Source organism: Pelmatolapia mariae, linkage group LG7 (genome assembly GCF_036321145.2).
Source record: "Pelmatolapia mariae isolate MD_Pm_ZW linkage group LG7, Pm_UMD_F_2, whole genome shotgun sequence".
Classification (NCBI taxonomy): Eukaryota; Metazoa; Chordata; class Actinopteri; order Cichliformes; family Cichlidae; genus Pelmatolapia; species Pelmatolapia mariae.
Window position 1 is genome coordinate 7,901,519 of NC_086233.1, and position 14,553 is coordinate 7,916,071.

Below are 14,553 nucleotides of genomic sequence, written 5' to 3' on the forward strand. Positions count from 1 at the left end.
TATATATTTAAAAATATATGATCCTCTCTGGTTACTCTGGTATGAATAACTCTGAATCACTTTATGGTAAATAACACACTATCTGCAAAAAACTGTGAAAGAATTCCAGATGACAAGTTTGTAGTTCAACATACAAGTGACGACCTTTGACCTTCATCAGGTTTTATTTAATTGTGTCAGAGAAAATCTCATGTGCTCTTCATGCAGCTGAGTACATCAAGTGTTTAAAACAGAAGGTGTGCAGGTCTGAGATCAGCAGCTTTGTGAAACACCAAACTGAGGTCCTGTTAATGCTGATATATAGTGACACAGTTACATGAGTGATTAATCCTTTTGTTTTTTTGTCTTTAACTTTATCAATAAAGCTGCAGCTTTCACTACAGCACGTGTGGTACTTTAACCTTTGCACTGTTTTCATCAGTTCATTTTGCAGTTAACATGTGAACATGTTGGATGATCTGTCTGCTGTCACTGGGTGGTGCTGAGGTCTGAATCTGAGGGCAGCTCCTGTAATCACAAAGAGAACAGAATCATCACAAACTCAAATATAAATTTTATCCCTCAAAATTGAAATAAAGCTGATTCTTCTGTCCTCACACACTCAGGATCTGAAGTTCTCTTACATTTTTTCAGTATTACAGTACACTACAGTACTTTAATCCATAGTTCCTGATTAATGAGGAGTTACTGAAGTACAAGCTTTTAAAAAAGATGTTACTGTCTTTACAGATGTGGCAAGAGACTGAAAACATGCTGTTGTTTGCATATATTTAATATTCAGCTCTGCACAGGAGCTGAAGCAGAGTGCAGCCTGTTGCTTTTACAGTATAATACTTGTAATAAAAGTACAGTAACATTAGTGACTGATTAGCCCGGAACGTTTCTCTTGATTTCTTTAGTAAATTCATTCACCTGCACAGATTAGCTAAACGAACCCTGACAGCCGAGTGCTCATCTTAGCTAGCTAGGTCTCAGGAGCTAGCTAAGGACGGTAGTTACGGATTAGCTTACAAACACGATTAACTTACCGAAAAAGTGCAGCGGGGCCTCGGGTCCTTCTGTCGGGTAGTCCAGTTTACTGAAGAACACCTCAGACTGTCAGGTTAAAACACTCGGTCGTCTTTTCGTAGCGTAAACGCTGGCCCGCCTCTCAGAGCCTACGCTCTATCTGCTATTCCCGAACAGAGATACGCAAGTTTCTCCGTGACTGCAGCTGTCAGTCAAAGCTGCTATGATGACGTTACACCCCAATTTAGCATCACCGCGGTAGGAATTAGAATCAAACTTATGGGAAAGGAGACCCCTTGGACATCAATCAGCATGATGAGAACTATTGATAACAAAAGAAAGAAAATTATCTAAGGAGAATAAATTTATTTTAGTCTGACCCCAGTCCCATCCGCTAACATGGAGGAGGCGGGGTTTATGACCTATACTGCAGCCAGACACCAGGGGGCGATAGAGACGTTTTGGCTTCATTTTTGGGGAGCTGTGGCGTCGTCCATGTTTTCTACAGTCAATGGGGCAAATCAGCATCACCATAAAAGTCAGCACAGCACAGCAAAGACTTTTACACTGCGCTGAAATAAGACTATAGTGCAAATGCATGAGCTGACTTTTACATTTCATTCATCTTTGTCCCTTCTTGTGTTTGAATTTTTAAACACAGATCTACTAAATTTTAATTCCTGGTTGTATTTACAAAGTTAGGAAAGCAATTTGAAAGTCAAGCTTGATGTTCCTTTATATATATAAAAACGTATTTTCAACATTTACCTCAACGTAAGCAATATAGTTTTCTATAGTATAGTTTTCTAATTTTACACTTATTTTGTATGGGTACTTGGTATCTGCAGATACTAGATTTCAAAAGTATCTATATTTTAATGCAGAAATTAGAATCACCTTACACTTTCTACACAAGGAATTGTTTTCTTTGCTCTCAATGCACTTAACAGAATAGACGGACAATAAGAAGAACACAGTGCAGACATGAAGACTGTATATTTCCAGATTTATATGTGTAGAGGTGCATACTTATAAAAATAAATAATGAGTGGATGGCTGGATACTAGTCTTTTATTTAACCATAATCTGCTTTATTTTGAAAGTCTAGACCGGAACGCCGGCGCCTCTTGACGCTTCTCTGTGGGTGTGGGAAGGTGGTCCTGGTTGAAAAACACCGTCCAGAAAAGCAACCGACGGGATGACTTTGAGTGTTCTTGTACACTTCTTTAACATTTTGTAACACCATGAAAACAAATTAGCAAACTCTAAAAGTGACAAAGTGTCGCCAAGAAAGGCCGTGATGGATTTGAGTTGTTTGTCCTCGGGAGTAAAGTTGGGAAACTACGAGGTGAAAATGGAGAGCCCAGCTGAGTGAGAGTGGGGTGAGGAGGCTGGATTTGGCAAAAGTTGGGAGTCCTGCCTTGCTGCTAGCAGGCTAGTTAGCGTGCTTAGACACTTCGCTATCTCGGGTAAGTCGGGAGGTGAGATTCAGAGTAACTTTTACGCTTTTAATGTCTGGGTTCTTAGTGAAAACTTTTAGAGACTACCCTAATGTTACTAAAGGTTGGAGAAAATCAGGTAAAGTGGGTTTTATCATAAAAAAATAAACACGAAAAAGGCCTTCACTTAAAAAAAAAAAAAGAAAAATCTCAGACAAAGTTAAGTGTAGTTTTGCTTTAGGTTTCTTAAGTAAATGTACCCATTTTCAGTTTTATTAGTTTCAGCCTGTAACGTACTCCTTAATTCTTGTTTTGTGGTAGGTTGCTAAACATTTTGTACAAACAAAAAATAAAAATAAAGTATATCAACCAGCCTTCCAGCTCAGATATGTGACCATCTGTGACTGGTGCTCTCTTTTCACAATGGCAAAGCCTGTCACATGTCGTCTTAGTCATTCCAAAACATGTATTAATAGCTTTGATCATATATTTCTGCTGGGAGTCTCACAGTATGGCCTCATCAAACAACTTCCATATAAAAGTATACATAATTTTAGTGTTAAAATGAGTGACCACAAAGCATGTATGTTAAAAGATGCCTGCTGTCATATCTGCATTTGTTAAACACACAAACTTGTATTCATATTTCATTTTGTGCTTAATTTTTTCTTTGCATTTCACAGCCTCCCTTCACTGTTCTTCAGCTTGTGATTCTCCAGGGGAGCTGCTTCATGTGTGGCGAGACCGCTGCTGACATTGCAGCTTTTCCCAATGGATCATAGCTTAGTTGATGGTGGTCTTATTTTCCGTGGAAGTTTTGAATGAGTCCTGAGGACAACTTTGCATTTTTCCCTAAAGGCAGCCCCGGTTAAGCCTGCTTTAGAGAAGCTGGATAACGCTCAGGCTAACGGCTCCCTTTCGGTTCAAACTTCTTCTTTTTTTTGCCATGAGCATCCACACCAGCTGTATCCATTCCATTTTCTCTGTACATTATCCTATCTGAGATGCATCCTTGATAACATCTGACTGTGTGGCCCTGCTACAGGCCTACTGAAGCACACTGAAGACAACTAGTACCAGAGAGTTGCGTAAGCTGCAGGCCCATTCAAGATGTATTCATGAGTACTTGGGAGTTGTTAAACCAGACTCAATCGCATTCATGTACTGTGACTGCTGATGCCAGCTCACTGGTACTTGAGTGGATGTAATCCGCTTTATTCATGAACCCTCAAGCTGAGTCTGGGTGCAGCCTGGATGTTGCTGTTAAATCGGCTGTTGCGGTGATGAGGCAGGGCTCCTGGTGGCCTGTGTGGCTGACTGGGCAGTGGCCCAAGGTGATGTGATGGGGTGCCGGAACAGTAAGGTCCTCCCTGAGCCTCCAGGGGATGTTCAGTTGGACCTGGTCAAAAAGGTCAGTAAAGATGCTGTAACTGTTAACGGTATGGTTATGGCATATGTAATCATTGTTTTTAAAAGTAAAACTAAAAAAATTATATGCTTAATCTTTTTGAATGTGGCTAATGGGTAAATGGATTTAGTCCCTCTCTAATCAAAATTTACAATTGGGTCTCATTCATCCAATCACACATTCATACATAACTTTTATCTGTGGCACACTCTTATGGGATGCATCAGGGCAACTCGGGGTTAAGTATCTTGCTCGAGGATGCCTCTCTCATGTGGACAAGAGAGAGTCGGGGATCAATGCAACAACCTTCTGATTGGCAGACAACCTGCTCTATCACCTCAGCCGCAGGTCTTTTGTTACTTTACACTGAACATATTTGGTTTTGAGACTGCTTAGTGGGTGCAACAAAACATTTTAATGGTCTTTTTATTTACCAACTGAAAAAATTATTGATTTATTCAGAAATGCTGTAAAATATCTATTGCTCCTACTTACTACACAAAAAGCTGCAGTGTGGAGACTGGCTGCTTTGAACACATCTAATCTGTAACTGTAGACATTGTATAGACAAAGAATATAAGTATAATTTAGTATAGTAGTGTTTTAGGTGGTTTCTTTCTTCCATTGATCTTCTGTGTATATTGATGAACTGTGCTGTGTATTTTTCAGGTTGATCCTCAACCTCAGACAGATATCTATAAGCACTTCATACGAGGGGATGGCTCTGGAAGCAAGATGGGTGTGGCTGGTGGCGGAGCAGGTGACAAAGCAGAGATCACCTCCCCACATCAAGCCCAGTCTCACACTGCCACTCCCACCGCTTCAGCTCACCTCCCTAAGGACCTGTCCGAATTGCCGGATCCTCAGCGAAGGAAAGTGGCGAAATACAGAGCTAAGTTTGATCCCCGGGTTACAGCCAAGTACGAGATCAAAGCTTTGATAGGCCGGGGGAGCTTTAGCCGTGTGGTCCGCGTGGAGCACAAGAGCACCCGACAGCCATACGCAATCAAAATGATCGAGACCCGGTACCGTGAGGGGAGGGAGGTGTGCGAGTCAGAGCTGTGTGTTCTGCGTCGTGTTCGTCATACTAATATAATCCAACTCATGGAGGTCTTCGAGACAGCTGAGCGTGTCTACATGGTCATGGAGCTGGCCACTGGAGGAGAACTTTTCGATCGGATCATCGCACGCGGCTCCTTCACAGAGCGGGATGCCACGCGGGTGTTGCAGATGGTGCTGGATGGCGTCAAGTATCTCCACACTTTGGGGATCACTCACCGAGACTTGAAGCCTGAGAACCTGCTCTACTACCACCCGGGACCTGATTCCAAGATCATCATCACTGATTTTGGTTTGGCCAGTAGCAGGAAAAAGGGAGGCGAGTGTTTGATGAAGACCACCTGCGGCACACCGGAGTACATAGCGCCTGAAATCCTAGTGAGGAAGCCGTACACAAATGCTGTGGACATGTGGGCGCTTGGGGTGATTTCCTACATCCTGCTGAGTGGAACCATGCCCTTCGAGGACGACAATCGCATGAGGCTCTACCGGCAGATCCTCAAAGGGAAATACAGCTTTTCTGGAGAGGTGAGGAGTTAAATCTGTTGTTCACATTTCCCTTACACCAGCACACTTCGGTCGTATTGGGAATGCATTCCTCGGACTGCAGGGGGCTTTGTCAACAGATTTCCAGGAAGTTCAGCTTGTGAGGTGACACGGTTGTAACCCAGATACATACACTGTGTTTTTTTTGGACTTCAAATCCTTCACAATTCTCCACTTTTTATGTGTCATTTCACGTAAACTGGTACCTTGTACCCTGGAGCACTCTCAGTAATTTGTCTTTTCTAAATCAATACAGCGCTCCTCAAAGTGTGCACCCAATAATTTATGCTTTATTCATGTATATAGTCAGAAGTATGCTGAGTAGTCCATTCCTTTGTTTCACAGTGTGGGATGATAATGTTACCAGTGAGCTTTTCAAAGGGGCCCGTGGTTAATGTTTGCCCCACATACAACCACTCCAGCGTGAATAATCGCTGAGTAGTTTTGTAATATTTAATGAGAAGCAGTTGAATCATCTGAGTTTCCTGGGGATTTGGCCAGATTTTTAACTTCTCAAATATCTGACAGGTAAGATAAGGCCAGATCAGGGATGTTTAATAATTGAAAACACTTCCAAGGAGCCAGTATTTTGCTTCAGCACAGACTCTGGCTGAACCAGCTGTGCTGCATACAGAGAGTTTTCCTTGAAATAAGTAAATAGAGCTTTTCACTAGAACTGACCTTTACACATTTTGAGGATATGTTTGTACTTTATAAACAGTTCAGAAGACCTCGAGAGTAACTAGAAGAATATCTCTGGACATTCACAACATTTCTTTGGCAAAAACAACAAACAGCAGAAACTACTTTCTCGGGACATTTCTAGGACAAATTATAAACACAGTGTTTATAAAATTTCCAAACAGCTGTCTCTATACGTCCAAAAGATACGGAGCAACATTTTTCATTGATCTACCATTAACTCAAAGATGTAGCTGAGGTTATAGCGTCTGTGCTCATTAGCTAGTTGTTGTCCATGGCCAGTTAAGGAGCGCATGGTGGGATTATAAGATTTTTTTTCTCATAAAAACAGCTGCCTGCTGTAGGCAAAACTTAGTGCTATGAACCTAAATCACATTTCATACGTCATTTCAGCCTTTTTAATTGTAACAATATTCATTTTGCTGTTTTATAGTTTTCTTCTTCATAAAAGTGTTTTCATTCAATGTTTGTTCACCATAAAATATTGTGTGCATGTTTTAAAGCATAATGTTAAACAGTTTCAGTTTTCAAAAGATTTTAAGTTGAATCTAATGATCATCCGTGTTTGCTAGCTTGCAGTGTTTTGTGGTGCATTACTGCACTACAATTTGCAGGAACATTTATCAGCTAATGATCGTAACCCATCCTTTAGTAGCCTGTGAATGTCTACTAGTGGTCAAACCATTCACAAGGTTTGAACTGCTTCCATATGAGTGCAGAGCATCGGCCTCAAAAGGGCTAAAGCTATACCAAATGGGCAGTACTTTTGCAAGATACCAAATCAGACTAATGAGCCTCACTTATGTGAATTCGTCAGGGTTTGCCAGTAATGCCAGTAATGGAAAGTAGTCAGAGACCTTCTGTACATGTGGTCACATCAATATTTTTGAGAAATCCCAAAGCTGTTCTTGAAGAAAAGCTTGTCCTGATTGGAGGAGCTGCGGTAGAGCAGGCTTGAATGTGCTTCCCTTGGGGACGTTGGTCTTTACAGCTGTGATAAATAATATTCTCATTTACAGCTCCATTCCAGGATATAATCACAGCCCAGTCATTGTTATAGGGTGGGGGAGAATTGTATTAAGGTGGGTTATATGTATATATGTCATGTATTTTTAGCCAGCACTGGTGATTTACCTGCTGTGGGATTTGGAGTGGGGTAGTTGTCTGCTGGGAGACTGAAAACACAGCTAGTTGCCAAGCAGGACATTATGTATAGTGTGTGTGTGAGAAGAGGCTTGCAGTATGGATGTTCCCAATTCCTGTCTAAGTAGAAATTAGAGTTTAACAATCACCAGGAACTTGCAGTAAAAAGAGTCCATGTCAGAGTTAACGTTAAAAAAGGCTTTTACCAAGAGTAAAAGGCTTTAACTTTTAACATCTTGAGAACAGCCACTCAAAATGTATGCACTGGGCAATTTTAATTTGCTTAAAAAATAACTTAATAACTTATTGTAGATGCTAAAAAAAACCAACCCAATATGAATGAGCCAAAACGTTTACTTGGGTCAAATGACCAGACTTCGTTTTTACTAGTACTGCTCATTGCTGCTTTGTGTTTCTGCTGCCATCTTGTGTCCACTGGGCAAAACCCTGCCAACATTTCTCAAGATTAATGCTATAGCTACTCATTTCATGCCCTTTGAACCCAAATTTTTTGCTTTGGAACTTTTATTGGGGGACCGAAAGTGGCTTCCAATGAAAGTGTCCTCCATATATTGTTGGTGTAAATATTTTGCACATTAGTAGGCTTTTTCTGTTGGACAACCACCAATTTGTATTTCAGAGAAAATTTGTTGGTTTAATCAGATGTGCAAATCTTTTACAAGCCTTCTGTATATACTGTTAGGTTAAGGAGATGCATGAAAAGTGAAATGTTTTTGCTTCAGTCTGCTTCAGCTCTTATCATTAGTTTCAGCTAGTTGTACCTAATATACAATGAACCTCTTGTATAAAGTATATAAAGAAATTTGGTAAAATTCAACCAGTTGGTTTATTTCAGTCTTTCTCCCTTGCCTGTCTTCTCTCTGCAGCCATGGCCCAGTGTGTCCAACCTTGCCAAAGACTTTGTAGAGCGTGTTCTAACAGTGGATCCCAGTGAGCGACTTACCGCCGGTCAGGCCCTTAAGCACCCCTGGATCGTCAGCATGGCAGCCTCATCGTCCATGAAGAACCTGCAGCGTTGCATATCTCAGAACCTCCTGAAACGTGCGTCCTCACGCTGCCACAGCACCAAGTCATCCCAGTCCACGCGCTCCAGCCGCTCAACCAAATCCAACAAGGCTCGGCGGGTGAGAGAGAAGGAGCTGCGAGAGTTGAACCGGCGCTATCAGCAGCAGTACGACGGCTGAAGCAAGGCCCGACAGCCAGCGACTGTAGCGGACCTTCTTTTTTTTTTTTCTTTTTCTTTAAACAACACAGCAATGACTGAAGCTTTGAGTTGCTGCCAGTGTTTGGGGGGCAAAAGTGTCTTGAAGTCCCACATTTCTGCCTTAAAACAAGGATAATGACTTGACTAACTCCAAGACTCTAAAATGACAAAGCTGAAAAGTCACTGAGACTGTAGAACAAGTCAGAAAGATGACAAAATCATTTAATGTCTATGGCAGTGTGTTGCAACTGCTCCATCCACTCTCTCACATTTACTTTTAGCAGGATGGTGCCTTTCACTTTCCTTGTGTTCTCCCATTCCCTGTGTCGCTACATATTTATTTATTATTGTTGACATGATTATTAGTCTCCATTCAAATGGTCACTGGATAATGACCTTCCACAAGGATCTGTTGAACAGAGTTCTGGATACTGACATTACTAAGAGGAAAGAGATTCTTCAGAAGAGGAGGGAAACACATTCCTCTCACTCATTTCTGATTGCTGTGAATTTATTATTGTGCTAATTGTATAGAGCTTGATTTGAGATGTGGTTAATCATATCGAGCTGCAACATAATCGCACCGTTTTAGGCCAAAATGATTTAGTCAGTCCAAAGCTTAGCTACTCTTGCCATTATTGTTAAGATCCTAAAACTATCAAAAGATTGTGAAGCTTTTTTTTTTTTGCGTCGCTGTTAAATCTTAGTTGTGTTAGGCAATAATAGATTACGCAGCCTGTGTCATTTTGATTTAACATTGCTCGTAAAGTACCAGCGATGAGCCTTTCCTTGTTGTACAGCAGGGATTTGTCTTAATAATGGAAAATGGCCATTGAGTTTTCTTGATCATCGGCACATGAATCTTAGTCACAGATTGGCGCTGCTTTGGGTTTCCATGAGCTTTTTATACTGTCTTTAGAAATGTAGCCTAGCTTTAAAATAACTGTGTAAGATTTATTATGAATTGATTATTTTCACCGAGTAATTTCCAGGTGTTATGACACTCTACCATTAGCTTATTGAGCTAGCCAAGTGACAGAAATGACATTGTCCTGCTGTGAAAGAGCTTAACAAAGCTATGGCAAAATAATTTAAAAAATATTCTTCGAAGCATGGTAAATTTAAATTGCATTCCACAAAAGTGCCACACATTAAATTGCAAATTGTTATGATAACAGTAGAGTGACCAAATAACTTTAGATAGGTTAGCATTTTTGGAGCTTGCCTGTTCTTTCAAAACTGAGTAAATCCTAATTCTGAAACTCTAATATCTTTATGTAAGCATATTTAAATAAAACAAGTAGGAAAGCAGATATCAAGAAATCATTTTCTCCAAAAACTTAATTTCTATTTTTGGTATTATATATGTTGTAACTGTAACACTTTTAAGACATTCAGATATCTTTTAAAGGTGTAAGTCAGTTTAGTAAGTATGTAGTTTGTTTCCTAAAACTTAAGAAGCACTCTGTTTACAAACTTCGTACATTTATTCCACTACATTTAAGTTTTGATGCAGCCTTGTCTTAAAGTCCCACCAACGTTGTCCCAAAATTTTACTCAGAACGGGAGACATATTACAGAGTATGCTTTAGAAAAATATGGAAGGAAAATGATGAAGATAAACAGACAACTGATGCTAAGCAACTGATATCTAATGTTGGGCTTGCTCTAATTGGCTTGGAGAAAATCATTTGAAAAACCCACATATAGTCATAGAGTTTGTGGAGATAAAAGGGGTTGTGTTTTGGTTTTTCGTAATGTATTTAGCTTTCAGTGGATGTAAACAACACTCTAAAATGAAGGAGATAAAGGCTACGTTCACACTGCAGGTCTTAATGCTCAATTCCGATTTTTTGATCAAATCCGATTTTTTTTTTTTGTCTGCTTGTTCACACTACAAATAAAATGCGACAGCAAACGCGCTCTAGTGTGAACCCTCAAAGCGGCCCGCATGCGCAAAAGAAGACGTCACACACAACGCGCTCTGTTTAGACCCAGAGCAAACAAGTTTGTTTGATTGATGGCCCTTAATATAAAGACTTCGGACTTTACGTTTCCCAATTTCTGCTTTAAGTTATTTTGTTATTTACATAATAATGTAAATAACCTAATAATTATCCTTATTGCTGTTTTAGAGGAGCGGTGCTTCATAGGATAGTTGCAGATTTCTGTCAGAATCTGCAGATTATACAGTACAAATAAAATGTTCACGTTTCTCCAACGCTGTCTTCCCAACAGTTTCACTGACATCTACACTGGATGGCCAGGAAGCATTCGCGATGTCTTATCCGGAGCTGATAATTGGCATCTGTCTTGTGTCAGTGACGTAAAAGACGGATTTAATGCGACTTGACCATTCAAACAGCAGTCGCTTTCTAAAACATCGGATATGTATCGGATTCAGTACCACATACGAAAGTGACCCAGATCGGATTTGAAAATATCGGATTTGTGCCGTTCACACTGTCATACCATGATCGGATATGGGTCGCATAGGGTCAAAAAAATCGGATGTGATGCGCTTTTGCCTGCAGTGTGAACGTAGCCAAAGACTCTGTAGCCATGCAGCTATACAGTTTAATGCACAAGGCTTTTTTTTATACAGAGACATTTTCAACTTAAGTTATAAAACATTCAAACAGCTCGCTACAAGAACTCTCGTTCATCAGATCTGCAGTATGAGCTGCAAAGAAACTGTAGTTGTTAGTTTTTTCTGATGTTTACAGTCTAAACCATTTCCACTAAACTTATGAATATTTAGCATCCTTGCGCAATGAAGTATTGTGACCAGTGCACAAATCAGAGCTATGCTGATGAAATATCAATACCTTTAAAGGAAAAAGTGAATTTTTTTTTAACTTTGTTGATGAAGACGGTTAAAATGATGACTATCCCCAAGTTGATAGGGAAAAAGAATCCCAGAAGTATTACAACCAAAAGACTCACAAGTGAGATTGAAATTGTTTGTCCTTTTTGCTGTTTTTCTTTCTGGCAAAGCACTTAATGTACAGTACTGAACTGAGATTCATGATTTTCTAGTTTGTTTGTTTTTTTGTGTCTTTTGTTTTTTCAGAAGCCTTCCAGAGGAAATTTAATGGTACTTTGCGGTCTTTCCGTCTTTGCTTTTTGAGGATTTTGCTGTGATCTTTCCTAGAGTTTAGAAGTGTGCTGTTGTGAACTTTTTAATATGTACTGGAAGCCTGATCGAGCCATGTCCGCTGACCTCAGTTTTTCCTTTGCTTTTTGTCTTTTGGCTTTCACTTTTGTTCCGTGAGGCCTTGTCATCTCTCTGATGCAACTGTTTCCGTCGTCTTTGATCATTTTTAGTCTCTTCCTTTGTCCTACTGCTGTTTTTCTTAGTATTCCTCTACAGGTAAAATGCTTTTACATATATATCAATTAAATAGAAACTGTAAAACGAAACTCTAATTTTCACTCTGTGCGCCCTAAAATGTTGTATTGATATCAAATGCACAGTCTGCAGGCTTTAAAGAATTTGTGTTCTTTACTGAGATATCAGCTGTAGTCGTGTTAAAAGAATGCTTTGAGTGACCTCTTGAATGATTTTTCTTTCCAACATACAGTATTGAGTGTGTTCATTTGGTCAAAAGTGAATCAACAGTTAAAATAAGTAAAAAAAAAATAAATAAGAATTATAGCTACAGATTATGAATTTGGACTCAAAGGGATTTCTGTAGTTGAATTAGTCATTACTGAGTGCCTGTTGTGTGTCATGTTCAACAAATGACCAAATCAGTGCATTCTGGAGAGTGTCAGCACGTTTGTAAAAATGTTTCCTTTCATGTTTTTATATATCTGTTTCATTTTATGCCAATGCTGTCTTTCTAAATGAAGTAGCCAACTCAGCACTGTTACATGAAAACAGTTCATCTTGTGTTATTGTGTCAAAATAAATGATAAACTTTGATTCCTCTGCCATTAACTTTTTGAATTTTTTTTTTCTTTAACTCATGAGTTGTGTGTGCCAATAAAGCACCGAAACCTGACTTCCTGCTTCTTTGCACTTTCCATATTTGCAGATGGGTCAAATGTTTGCTTGTTCAAATATATTGAGAAATCCAACTATTTCCAGGGGCTTCCCTGGAGTAACAAATGTTACTGTTGCACGCAAATGATGAAGAGGCCAGGGCCAAGAGGTCAGGAAAGAGGTTTTTAATCTCAATGGGACATTCCTGGTTAAATAAAGGTTAAATAAATAAAAAATGAATTCTTGCTCAAAGCTACATACTAAAGTACTAAAATGCTTTTAACAGAGGCAGGAAGCCACAGTGGAAATGTACTAATACTAACTAGAGAAAATTGGAAAAACAGTGGGTGGTCTATCCTTTAAGCTTTGGTCCTGTATCAGAGGCCTGGGAGCTTGAGGATCCTCTGCAATATCTTTGCTGTTCCTAGGACTGCGCTCTTCTGGACAGAGATCTGAGATGTTCCTGGGATCTGCTGAAGCCACTCACTTACCTTGGGGGTCACTGCACTTAGTGCTCAGATTACCACTGGGACCACTGTTACCTTCACCCTCCACATCTTCTTGAGCTCTTCTCTGAGCTCTTGGTACTTCTTCAGCTCCAAATGTTCCTTCTTCCTGATGTTGCTGTCATTCGGTATCGCTACGTCTATGACTATGGCCATCTTCCTCTGCAAGTCCACCACTACTATGTCCGGTTGGTTAGCCATTACCATTTTGTCCGTCTGTATCTGTAAGTCCCACAGGATCTTAGCTCGGTCATTCTCGACCACCCTAGGGGGCGTCTCCCATTTTGACCTTGGGACTTCCAGGCCATAATTGGCACAGATCTTTCTGTATACTATGCCAGCCACTTGGTTATGGTGTTCCATGTATGCCCTGCCTGCTAGCATCTTGCACCCTTCTGTTATGTGGTGGATTGTCACAAGAGCATCTTTACACAGCCTGCACCTGGGGTCTTGCCTGGTGTGATAGACCCCAGCCTCTATTCATCTTGTATTTAGAGCTTGTTCCTGTGCTGCCATAATTAGTGCTATCTTTCCGCCCAGGTTTGTCCAGCCACTGGTAGGATTTCTGGATGTCAGTTACCTCCTCTATTTGCCGGTGATACATACCATGCAGGGGCCTGTCCTTCCATGATGGTTCCTCCTCTTGCTCCTCTTTCTTGGGTTTCTGCTGCCTGAGGTATTCACTAAGCACTCTGTCAGTTGTGGCCATTTTCCAGATGTCTCGTCCTGGACTTTGGTACTGACACTCACTAGTCCCCGGCATCCTTCCTTCCGTTTAGCGTATAGTGTCAGGGTGCTGGACTTGGAGTGAAACCCTCCATGCATGGTCAGGAGCTTCCTTGTATTAAAGTCAGTGGGTTCCATCTCCTCCTTCGGCCAGTTTATTATCCCAGCAGGGTACCTGATCTAGTTGCTCTTCGTGGTTCCCATTTGCACGTGGGATTCCCAGGTACTTGTAGCCATCCTCAGTGTCTGCAATGATGCCTCCGGTAGCACGATCCCCTCAGTTCAGACAGTCTTCCCCTCTTTGTTACCATCCACCTACTTGTCCAGTCTGAATGACATTCATTCCCGGATATTCTGGTGGTGTGAATCAGTGAATTGATGCCTCATTCATTCCTGGCATACAGCTTGATGTCATCCGTGTAGAGGAGGTGGCTGGTGATTGCTTCATTCTGTAGTCGGTAGCCAGTCTTGTCAATGGGGATAGAGCATCTCCTTAGTAGATCCAGCAATTGATATATACAATTAAAAACAATGAAAACAGTACATTTTAAATGTCTAAATATTTTCAAGAGTGCTCACAAAGCATCAACATAACCCACTAAATAAAATCCTAACTTAAGAATAAATACAGCAGTTTATTCACGTAAAGGTGAGGGAAATAAGCGTATTAGAGCATGTACTGATACAGCACCATTATGCTACCTTATCTGCCCTATTTACTGTTGTTTTTCGATGGTGAACAACTCCCACTGCTGGCAAAAACGCAGCATGACCGGGAAGAATGGACTAAAGCGAGGCCCTTT

The 14,553-nt window shown here is 40.6% G+C and overlaps 1 protein-coding gene across 1 annotated transcript; it reads left to right on the forward strand.

Moving 5' to 3' along the window:
- The first annotated feature begins 2,161 nt into the window (after window positions 1-2,161).
- pskh1 (protein serine kinase H1) lies at window positions 2,162-12,537 on the forward strand. The gene is made up of 4 exons (XM_063477720.1): window positions 2,162-2,477; window positions 3,131-3,858; window positions 4,525-5,442; window positions 8,193-12,537. The coding sequence occupies exons 2-4, from the start codon at window positions 3,790-3,792 to the stop codon at window positions 8,508-8,510; spliced, it is 1,305 nt and encodes a 434-aa protein (XP_063333790.1). The 5' UTR covers window positions 2,162-2,477; window positions 3,131-3,789; the 3' UTR covers window positions 8,511-12,537.
- Window positions 12,538-14,553: the final 2,016 nt, after the last annotated feature.

Coding starts and splice junctions, on each gene's coding strand:
- pskh1 (XM_063477720.1), top strand. CDS start 3,790: ATGGGGTGCCGGAACAGTAAGGTCCTCCCTGAGCCTCCAGGGGATGTT. Junction 3,859..4,524: donor AGTTGGACCTGGTCAAAAAG/GTCAGTAAAGAT, acceptor TGTATTTTTCAG/GTTGATCCTCAACCTCAGAC. Junction 5,443..8,192: donor AATACAGCTTTTCTGGAGAG/GTGAGGAGTTAA, acceptor TTCTCTCTGCAG/CCATGGCCCAGTGTGTCCAA.